This window comes from Vigna radiata, chromosome 7 (genome assembly GCF_000741045.1).
Source record: "Vigna radiata var. radiata cultivar VC1973A chromosome 7, Vradiata_ver6, whole genome shotgun sequence".
Classification (NCBI taxonomy): Eukaryota; Viridiplantae; Streptophyta; class Magnoliopsida; order Fabales; family Fabaceae; genus Vigna; species Vigna radiata.
The window spans coordinates 12,066,158-12,077,582 of record NC_028357.1 but is presented as its reverse complement, the minus strand read 5'-3'; the positions used below and the strand labels follow the sequence as shown (position 1 = coordinate 12,077,582).

Genomic DNA, 11,425 nt, shown 5'->3' with positions numbered 1-11,425 from the left:
ACTTAATTACAGATAATCTCATGTAATATTATATGCTTGATGAGTTCCCGTAATGGTTAGACATATTACATAGTGTACTTGCATACTATTTGGAAAATCTATGTAAATTATATTAAAGTAGCCAACAATTTTCTTGTACTTTACAGTTCATAATTGGATAATGCAGAAGCTTTTAGTTAAATTTGGATGAAATAAAAGAGCCTATCTACCCTTCAGTGCGATCACGTGCTATGGCGCGTGGTTTATTACATGAACAATTCTTGACTAGAGGAAAGTAGTGCTAAGGTACATGCAGGTCCATAATAAAAGCTTCTGCACTTTGCAACATTGATTTGAGCAGTATTGTGTTGACTTGGGGCATGTAGCAGCTAGCAAACCAAGTGGCTATTTAATACTAGAATGCTTTGAACAGCCTCTAATCAGAATTCCGTTTTAATGTCTTTGCACACTTCCATGTGACATCTCTCATAAAAGCTCCTTTACTAAACTAAACTAGTGGCACTTTCTTGGTGGCTTCACTCACAATTTTTGAAATCTCTTTCTTTTCAGATCTCAACTCAGATCCATTTTACAAACTTCAGTCCTCTCCCCCATTGTCCTACCACCTGCTCCACATTACTGAAATTCTTTATTCCCATCAAAAAATCTTTTTTCCTGCAATCATTATCCCATGACATATAGCTTTTCTGCTTAAAAGTCTTTCTTTGCAAATTATTAGATTCTGCTCAGCTGGAAAGTGAGAAAAAACTAAAGAAACAAAGCCATCAAAGACCATGGATTGTTCTGCTTTGTGTAGCTCTACTCATGGAAACTCATGCCAATACCATCTTTTCAGCAATTCCACTGTTGTATGTTAATCCAATATTTCAACTCTGAACTCTGCAGTTGAGTATGCTGTGTGTGACTAACAAGACTCTATCTTAGTACAAATACTTTAGCCTCATAACATGAAGAACCTGAGGGTTTGTTTCACTTACTTTTTTCCTGCAATCATTCTTGTTCTGCTTACTCCTTCCTCGGTTGCACAGCTATCAACAAGTGAGAATAGAATTCTATTCCAAGTTCAGAAGCTTCTTGAATATCCTCAAGCTCTTCAAGGGTGGACAAGATGGACCAACTTGTGCTTCCTCCCTCCCTCTTCTTCCCTCAAGATAGTTTGCTCAAATGGTCATTTGACAGAACTAACTATCATTGGAAACAAGACCTCCCCATCTTCACACATCCCCCAGGCAGGTTCCTGGACTTCCCTTCAAACACTTTCAGGAAAATTCTCCATCGATTCTTTCTTCACTGTCATGACAAAGCTTTCAAATTTGAAGGTGTTGTCCTTGGTGTCCTTGGGTTTGTGGGGTCCTTTACCATCTAAAATCAACAGGTTTTGGTCTCTGGAAGTGCTAAACATTAGCTCAAATTTCATTTATGGGGAAATTCCATCATCCATATCCTCAATGTTGAATCTAAGGAGTCTCGTTTTGGTTAATAATCTCTTCAATGGAAGTGTCCCTGATCTCCAGATATTAACTTCTCTTGAAGAGCTCAACTTGGGAGGTAACAAACTGGGTCCTGAATTCCCTTCAGTGGGAAAGAATATTGTCACTATAATCTTGAGAAATAATTCACTGAGATCTCGTATTCCTCCACAAATTGAGCACTTGGACAAACTTCAGGTATTTGATGTATCTTCCAATGATGTTTTTGGAAACATCCCGTCCTTTTTGATGTCTATGCCTTCCCTTCATTCCCTAAACTTGGCCGCAAACCATCTAAGTGGTAACCTCTCAGTGAATACGGCATGTAGTTCTACACTAACATTTGTGGATATCTCACACAACCTTCTGGTAGGAAAATTGCCTGCGTGCCTTGGTTCAATGTCTTCAAAGGCCACAGTACTATTTTCTGGAAATTGTTTGTCAACCAAAAGGTTAAATAATCAACATCCATCTTCTTTTTGCAAGAGAGAGGGAGCTTTAGCTGTTAAGCCTCCAGCTAAAAAACCGCAGAGTGATTCAAATTCGGGTGCCAAACTAGGCGTAGTGATTGGAATAATTGGAGGAGCTGTAGTAATTGCTGGACTTATGGTTTTTCTCATTGTGTTCATCTTTAGAAAGACCAATGGAGAAAGATCACATCATAAAATGGACAAATCTGTTGCTAATAAATATTTTGCCAGTGCATCTCCTGGACCAAACGGTACAAGTAAGGCAACTATTATATTCTTTTCTATCACTGTTAATTGATTCTATATGATATCATAAAAATCTCAAATCTTCTTTAAAGTTCATTTCCTTCATTTAAGTGATGCATTAATCTGGTTTCTCCTGCGGGAGTAGGACATATTCCTCAGGCCATGAAGCAAGCTGCACTTGGACTTCCACCATACCGTATTTTCACATCAGAGGAAATTGAAGATGCAACAAATAACTTTGACCCATCAAATTTAATAGAAGAGGGATCACAAGGACAGGTAAAATATTTTTCTATAATGATCATGGATTCGTAACTTGCGTTTTATAATGAGATGGAACCCACAAGTACAAGGGTTAGTGACAAGCATTTACTATCATATTCATACAGCTATATAAAGGTTGGCTCAGAGATGGTTCAGTGGTCCTAGTTAATTGTGTTAAAATAAGGCAGAAAGGTCTCCCCCACAGCATCATGCAGCAAATAGAGGTATTACCCAATTTGAGGCACAGGCACATGGTGAGTGTTCTAGGACACTGTATCATTACTGAACAGGAACATCCCCAAACAACAAGCACAGTCTTCATCGTATTTGAGCACATCTCAAATGTGTCATTAAGGGATCAACTTGCAGGTAAACATTCACATAGAATGAAATGCTAATGAAAATAGAGGAATTCCTAAAAAGTGTAGCATAACTTGAGTCTTCATTCAACAGATGGGAGAAAGAGGGAAATGCTGAAATGGCCACAAAGAATGGCAATGAGCATAGGCATTGCAAGAGGAGTCCAGTTCTTACACACAGGAGTTGCTCCTGGCATATATGGCAACAATTTAAAGATTGAGAACATTCTGTTGGATGATAGTCTCAATGCAAAAGTCAGTAGATACAGTATTCCATTGCCATCCAAGGTTTGGACAGACTAAATAATTTGATCACTCTCTCATTAATATTTGTAGAATAGAATTGAATCTATAACTTGCATAGCTCAATTTTCAGAGTGCACATAATGAACACATTGCCACCAATCATATGGGCAGGTATTTCTCTTTTTAAAAAGAAAAATCTTCTCTTCTATTCCACTGTTATATGCCAATTATAAGTTGTTGTTAAACCCATATGCAGCACAAATGATGCAGAAAAGGAAGACATCTATCAGCTGGGAGTTATTCTTCTTGAAGTTATCACTGGCAAACAAATTGCTTCCCCTAGTGAAATAGAGGAGATGAAGGATGAGGTATCCATTAAAACTATTTGACTATCGTTTTATTTGTCACTTTTGGAATGTTTTTTGGCCTCAAACTGTCACTGTAATATGAAGAATCTACTGATTATTTTTTCAATAATATCCTCGAGAAAATGACTAATAATAGATATGTAGGTGTAACTATACAATATAGTTAATAAGGTAACTTTGTCGTTGAAATTGATGTAATCCTAACGACAAACAGAATGCTCACAACCCACAAAGTTTGTTCAAACCCCACCGAATACCAAATGTTTATGGTAACCAAATCAAGTATACTATTATTTTTCTAATTTTTAATTGTGTCTATATTACGCTCAGCTGGAGAATGGTTCATCTGAAGCAACATCAGTACTTAAAAGTGTAATTGACCCTTCACTGCGAGGAACTTATGCATATGAATCAATGAAGACTGCAATTCATATTACCATCAACTGTCTCTCCAAGGTCTCTAGCCAGCGTCCTTCAATAGAGGATGTTCTTTGGAATTTACAATACTCAATGCAAGTTCAAGAGTCATGGACCAGCAGTGGAAACCTCAGCACAAAGTTGTAAACCTCTTGTTAATAAAAATGTTTGCTTACATTTCATAAGTTCATTATCATAAGGAATAAATGGTAATGTACATATGTGACTCTAAGGCCCAAAAACACAGTTTGCCTGCATTTTTCCTTATTTGTATTGTTACTGAAAGTTCTTACAAATACGAACTACGTTCATATCAAAATATCGTTTCCTTGCTCCTTTGACTTCGATAGCATTTACATCAAGAGTACAACTCAGATAGAAACCAGATCCTTACATATACACCCCCAATAATTGACCTTTGTCTTAATAGTAAAAAATTCAAAAACAACTTACCACTTAATGATATATCACACAAAACCACTACTAATTTTTCAGAAAATTGCGCTATTAATCCTTTTAACAACTTTTATTTACACTGCCTTGTAATAATTCCTTATTTTATGCCTTATACACTTAATCAGCTTAAATGGTCAATTTTCAACTTTCATCGAACTGTCATATTTCCTCTAAACTTTTTAGTTATGAAGACACATAACTCGATCAAAAAGGAATCTTCACAGTATTGATCCATCTAAATAGCGGTCATATGTTATGAATGTTGTTCATATGACACATTTTCTACGTCATGGTAATTATTTGCCTTATAAAACGATTCATTACTAAGTATTTTTCTAACAAATAGAATAACTTAAAGAAATTCATCCCTACAAAATAGTGGTCCTCAAATAATCGACTTGCCACCATACTTTGGTTCCTTGGGTCATTATGCTTATTGGTATGGAAATCGCATGGTAGATCCGCCATCCTATGCTATAATGATAAAGTTGTCACCAAAGACATAAATGATTCACAGAATGGAGTAAATAAGGTGGAATATTAACTCATAGTTTGAGCAAACACATAGTCAAGGACTGGAAAATCATAATGATCCTTTAAGTCTTGGTTATTCAACCATATCCTTTTTGACAACCTTTTGATTGCCACATAGGCCCTATCTTTATATATGATGATTTAATCGGCAGTCCAACTCTGCTCAACAATCTCACGGACTCTTCTGTTGTATTCACGCTTGTTCTCACTGAACATCCGAGCAGCTTCAGAATTTGCAGGAGAACTAGCATTCGGATCACACAGCAATGACTGCAACAACAAAACCACTTTAGTGGAAAATACCAAGAATCGAGAGCAATACACAAATAATCTAACACAATGTATCTGGGTTCGAAAGTAATACTCTTTTAACTTCTTTCTCCCACTATATGAAATTTATATATGAATCCCACCGATTAGGGAATTCGACCTGGCACATTTAGTGGGGATCTACATGAATTTCACCCGGTAAGAGGAGTTTTAGAAACTAAAGTTTCTCTTCCATCAAGATACATACAAATTCTTTAATGTTCTTAATTAATTTGTTCTCTTTTTTACTTTATCTGAATTATTTAACATTGTAGGACCAAAAAGTATCACTAAAGTGGGGCTTACCTTTGATTCTTAGCAATTATTTGCAAGTATATTCACCACTGGTATGCCCCCCTCACCTACAACAGTTTTGAACGTACTATGCAAGTGATTGCTATATACCCCTTACCAAAAAAGATTATAAATATGGGGATCATTGAAATGGCTGTGACATTAACAACGACAATGCTGGCTAATGTATATAATTTTTATTTTTCCCATACCTCTTGGCATTTGGATTTTTAAGTCTTAACTCCACAAAATTGGCTTTGCCCCCACCCCACTTTATATATCCTATTTGGTCATATCTCCAATCAATGTGTGACTTAGGGTTTTCCCAATACCAAATAAGAAATGAAATTCACGAGGCTATACTGATAAGGAGATGTTGTTCAAGTATATGGAGTACTATAGCGATAGATCTTGCAAATGCAGGTTCCTTTGGTATTTCCCTCCAATGTCTACCTCTATCCCTTTTCACATGGCTAGAAACTAGGCCTTCTACTCTCCTCACTAGTGCCTCTACTGCCTTATTTGAAGATGTCTAAACCACCTTAAACTTAAAAAGTTTTAATCATTTTTTCATAGATGCCACACACATATCTCCTCATATGCATCTGTATCATGCCTTTTCTTTTGGGGTCAGCCATTTTAACATTCTCATTTTTGCTACCTGCACTTATTTTTGGTTTGGTTCCTTTAAATCCAACATTTACAATGATGTATAGTTGGTTGTATAACAGCACAATAACACTTTCCTTTGAACTCATTACATATCTTATGATCACAAATAACCCCGAAAGCCTTCCTTTATTTTAACCACTCAAATTGTATCCTATGTTTAACACCTCGCATATTTAACACTACATTTGGGACCCGATGTAGTGACTCTAGCTCATTTAACACTGTCATTATCCAAATAATGGGCAAGCATTAGCACACACAATGCTTCATGATTGATACATGTTTGAGGTTTCCACAAGTTTTTCATTGGCTACGGAGGCAGAACACAACGCTTCTACAAACTAATATCAAATGTATTTTAAATAAATCAAAGAAAGGGTGCAATCAAATCACTTTTGGCATGTATGGTCTCAACTCAATGCAAGTCTGAAATATGAAGTGAATCGCGATTACCTGGATTGAGGTAAGAATTGCAGCTACATCATAGATAGGACTCCACTGATTTTGCAAAATGTCCAAGCATATACTTCCATCCGCATAAACTAAAATTGCCAATTAAGATGGTCTTAGAACTAGATTGGAAGTTATTACCGTGCAAAGATAAAATTGGTGTTCTGATCCAATTTAACTTAAAATAGAAAATGTTTTAAAAACAAATGAAATATTCACCACTTGATCACATTTCTGCAATCGTTGAAATTAATCATAAATTTGATCCGTAAGATCAACATGTTAAATTGTTAACAAGATACAATTCAATGTTTAGATCGGCAAAAAGATGTATAAGGAGTTATTATACAACATCAAGGTTAGCAATAGCAGATAATGGGCTATGACGGTAAGAAAAAAATTTACCATACAAATATGGCAGATGGCGCAGCAGCATATGGTGGAAATTCATGACAGACAAATTCTTATATAAATATCCACACAACAAAAACTACAAAAAATGACAAAATATTAAAAATAGCATAACCAAAAGCTAATTTCATTTATAAAATTCTCATGATTATCATCAGATAATGTCTTAAACATAACTTATAAAAACACTATTATTTCATTTAGTAGTTTTAGGATGCATTGCTTAGGTTTTGGACACTTGACATTATCTTATAAGTGGAAAAAATTGGGAACAATGTTCTCTAAGCAAACAAAAGAACAATAAACAACAATTGATTTTGAAATTTTGAAAAACAAAAACAGAGAAATATAAAACAGAGCAGAAACTAGATGAAAAAGAACATGTGAAATAATGAGAGAAAAAAAGAAGAAAAAAAAATACAAGGAACAAGATAAAAAAAAAAAAAAAAAAAAAACAACTGCTTGATTTCAAGATTTAGGTCATCAGGTAGCAGGTTCAAAATAGCAGATGGCAGATGGCGATGAGGGGGCAAAATCTCCATATCATACCTTTATGGCACTGCCATAACTTCCCTTTGATAACATTGCAAAATATAAAATCCTTACAGAGGGAATTCAGAATATCCAGACAAATTAATACATACGTAAGAATTTTCAAGATTTCTATTTTGATCATATCTATACCAAAACCAGTTTGTGCATGAAAGAGACAGATATATGAGAAAAAAGCTTCAGTCTCTAATGACAAATTTATGTTTTCTTTTCAATCAGCAATAGGGACAACACAGGATGCCATAACCGAAACAACAAACTATATTAAAGGGGGAAAATACATTCACTGTCCTTCAAAGAAAGAAAGTGTCAAACCTGAACTGAAGTATAAAATAATTGATACCTTATATTTTAGGCATATATTTTGAAACAGCTTCCAGGTAGATAAAATCACCACAGAAGCTGTTTCAACAATGACTTCCAAAAGCACGTGAATGATGTTGATTTAAAAAAAAAAAAAATACTTCCCACTTCTGTCTGAAGCTTTTAGTTTAACAATAACACTACTGTATTCATTCTACAAATATTTCATTAGTCATTATAAGTTTCTAACACTAAAATGAAATTGCAGGGTAGTTTTCTACTCACTGTTTGGATGAAACATTCTAGAAACAAAGCGCACAGTTGGTGGCTTATTAGGATAATCCTCGGTAAACTGAAGTGTCAACTTAAACGTACCTGAAAGACAAGGATGTCAGTCATACAAACATCCATAAATAAGAAGACTCTGTACCTAGGCACAACTAAGTTACCATTACACATGGCAATTTAAACCATTATCTTTATACACCTAAAATAGATCAAAAGCTAAGCCTTGTGTGACATGTGAACAAGTTGAACTTGTGTTTGTATGAGTCAAATAAAAGAATAAAATCATATTAGGCACTTTCAATTGTAATTTGAATTATTTTACTCTATAGTTTCTGAAACCAAATTGCACACAAAGCAGACACTCTTTAAAATCAAGAAGAACAAACTTTCTTGATTAAATAACATTGCAGAAATAAAACATATATATACACCATAGACAACTGGATGTGCAGTTCAATACTTCAACTTTCATTTCTAAAAAAAACATTAAAGTCAAGAAGAATAAACTATTTGATTAAATAGTATTGAAGCAACAAAACATATACATATACATAATAGAATTGGATGTGCAGTTCGATACTTCAACTTTAATCTCTATCAACTACTTTTTAATGCATATGCATATGTTTTGCTGATCATACACGACTGTATTTTTTTAATGAAAGCCAGTTGATCCTCTGCATTTAATGTTGGTCATAACTATTAACTAATCTTAGCAGGACAGATGCTATCTCCAAACAGTTAAAAGACAGACTAGAAATTCAGACACAATTATAATAACATGTGGAAAAATTCAAATAAGATACAGAATCTCAGTTATATATATATGGTAGAAGATGACTGTACCTCCATCCCAAGGGGTGTCATCTGGTCTGAAAAAAAAAAGAGTAAAGAGAAACACAATTAGATATTTACTATACATTAAATCATCCAAAACCACAAAGTAAAGAGAAACACAGTCAAGAAAAAAAAAATCAGGATTAGTGATCTACTACACACCCAAAGATAACAGCATTCCAAAGCATAATATTATTGTCTTGGGGCGCCCCACTGATGCCAGCAGGAGGATCTTGCTGCAATCGTTTAAAATCCCTCATCAGTCTCTTCCTCGCCGGTGTCGACATCTTCACCTATATCTCAATCAAACAAAATTCAGACAATAGCAATCAGCCATTGACATGTTCGTATACAGAGGTAAAAAAACAAATTAAGAGAAAGAAAGGGAGAGTGAGTGAGTGCGTGAACAAGATAGAAAAACACAATATTTAATAAAATTTAGAAAAAAGGAAACATCAAGGGTTCAGAAAATGCAAACAAGGAGAACGATAAAGCTAAACTTACATTCTCAGAAGTTACCAATTACAAAGCTACTGATGCTTTATTAGTAAAATCCAGAATTTTCAAAAAGAAATCAAAATTGAACAACCTAAGACCATGAGTTTATCTGAACTCATAAGACAGTCCTAAGGGCATGCATCAACGAGTTAAAAGGAAAAAGGATTTCACTCGCAAAGTACGACGAAGTCGGAATACGATCATTCAAGTCTTTAAAAATCCCAAAACAGAACAAGAGAAAGGAAAATCAAGGGTTTCTAAACACCCAAGAAACTTTATTTACAAAATTGCAAAAATGATATCCTTAGTAAATATCTCAGATCGATTTCTTCATTTCTACCACAACATACAGAAAAAGAAATTTTAACAAGCCAGAAGCTACCCACCAGACAAATGGTTCTTTGAAACAAATTCCAAAGCAATTATCAATCTGGGCATGAATTAATCTCAGGAAAAAAAACACACTAAAAAAAACCGAAAAACAGATTTTTAGGAAAAATCGGAAAAAGGAGAAAAGGAAAGGGTTCTGACTTGTGAGTGAAGAAGGGTGTGAGGGGAGGTGCAGGGGGCAGAGGAAGAGAAAAGATTGAAGCTTTGAATGGATTGAGGAGAACCCAGAAAAGGAAGAGAAAGAATGGGAATAGAGACTTTTGAGGAAAATGGTTCCAATGAGAGAGAGAGAATCTTTTGTTCCAATTATTTTGATTTTATAGAATGGTCAGGTCAGCTGAGCGGTCCCAATCCCAAATGCGCTCTCTTTCTCTCTCTTTGTGGTGATATCTGCTTTTCTTGGCAACTTGCTCCAAACTCCCAACAACCCATGAGACTTTATTATGCATACACACTCACTTACACTATTTTTAAAATATCACCATCTATTCAAAACAAAATAAAACTTTTTTTATTCACCAATTTTCAATTTATAAAGATAAAAATACGAATAAAAGTTAAGAAAAATACATTTAAAGACAAATATTTATTATATTATGAATAATATTAACATTATTATACTTCAAAAGTTATTACTATTATTATACTTTGAAGGTTTAATACATCATTTGGTCCTTTCTTTTGGGGCTCTTGTTCAAAATGATCCCACCTTCGAAAAAAATCAATTTGGTCCCATATTTCATTAAAAGTTGTTCAAAATGGTCTCTTTGGCAGACGGCGTTAAATTCTTAACGGTGAAGATGCTAGCGTGGCAAACCTCTATCCACTTGTTTAAAAGTTATATGACGTGGCTGTGTGGACTGTAGTAAGTTGACATAAATGGCTTATAATCGGGGTTATTAAAAATGGTGGGTTAGGGTTAGTTGAAGTTAGGGTTCTTTGGTTCTTTGATGTTCTTCAAATTTTGTAGCAGAGGTTGTGATAGGGTTAGGGTTCGTTGAAGTCAAAATGGCTTCTTCTCAAGCATTTTCGTCTTGTTCCAAAACAGGGTGGGAAAGAAATTCACAATCCGCAAATGATGGGGCTTGGAGGGGAGGTGGGATAATCCATCATTGCAAGTGTGGTGATGTTGTTATGTCAAAAGTGGCGAGAACTCCCTAGAATGTTGGGCGAAAATTTTGGGGATGTCATCATTACAAGGTTTTTTTATTTCCATTTTGACTTTATTTGGTATATATTTGTTCATAGATTGATGAGGAAATTTCAATTTTGTTGGCTGATTTGGTGCATAACAGGGTGGATCTTCAAGAGGGATTTACTGCAACTTTTTCAAATGGTGTGCTGAAGAAAATAATGAGGAAAGAAACGATGAAAGTGTCAGACAAAGGAGGAGGATTTCTGATTTGGAAATTTTAGTCCAAAACTTGCAGAGAAGGATGAAATTGTTACTTGGAGCTATGTGTGTTGTTTTTGTAGTTAACATTGTCATTTTAAAGGTCTGTTTAGGTTGATCTTTGTATGTGGCTGCATGTTTTGGTTTCGTAATGTCAAGGTGAAGGTGAAGGTCAATGTTAAGGTTAATGTAATGTGAA

General features: G+C 34.8%; 2 protein-coding genes across 3 annotated transcripts; one reads left to right on the top strand and one right to left on the bottom strand.

Annotated features, from left to right (window-relative positions):
- The first annotated feature begins 480 nt into the window (after positions 1 to 480).
- On the top strand, positions 481 to 4,172 carry LOC106768208 (probable LRR receptor-like serine/threonine-protein kinase At1g14390). The gene is made up of 7 exons (XM_014653206.2): positions 481 to 2,196; positions 2,331 to 2,464; positions 2,575 to 2,818; positions 2,903 to 3,096; positions 3,185 to 3,225; positions 3,311 to 3,422; positions 3,753 to 4,172. The coding sequence occupies exons 1-7, from the start codon at positions 948 to 950 to the stop codon at positions 3,984 to 3,986; spliced, it is 2,208 nt and encodes a 735-aa protein (XP_014508692.1). The 5' UTR covers positions 481 to 947; the 3' UTR covers positions 3,987 to 4,172.
- A 614-nt stretch (positions 4,173 to 4,786) lies between these two features.
- On the bottom strand, positions 4,787 to 10,145 carry LOC106768210 (ubiquitin-conjugating enzyme E2 2). Of its 2 annotated transcripts, XM_014653208.2 has the most exons (7): positions 9,975 to 10,145; positions 9,830 to 9,873; positions 9,108 to 9,238; positions 8,955 to 8,980; positions 8,106 to 8,195; positions 6,558 to 6,646; positions 4,787 to 5,099 (listed from the first exon to the last, which is right to left on the bottom strand). In XM_014653208.2, exons 3-7 carry the CDS (start codon positions 9,230 to 9,232, stop codon positions 4,971 to 4,973), a joined length of 459 nt encoding a protein of 152 aa, XP_014508694.1. In that variant the 5' UTR covers positions 9,233 to 9,238; positions 9,830 to 9,873; positions 9,975 to 10,145; the 3' UTR covers positions 4,787 to 4,970. The 2 variants fall into 2 exon arrangements, with proteins under 2 accessions (XP_014508694.1, XP_014508693.1); XM_014653207.2 differs by lacking the exon at positions 9,830 to 9,873 and having other exon boundaries at positions 9,975 to 10,141.
- Between the last annotated feature and the right edge of the window lie 1,280 nt (positions 10,146 to 11,425).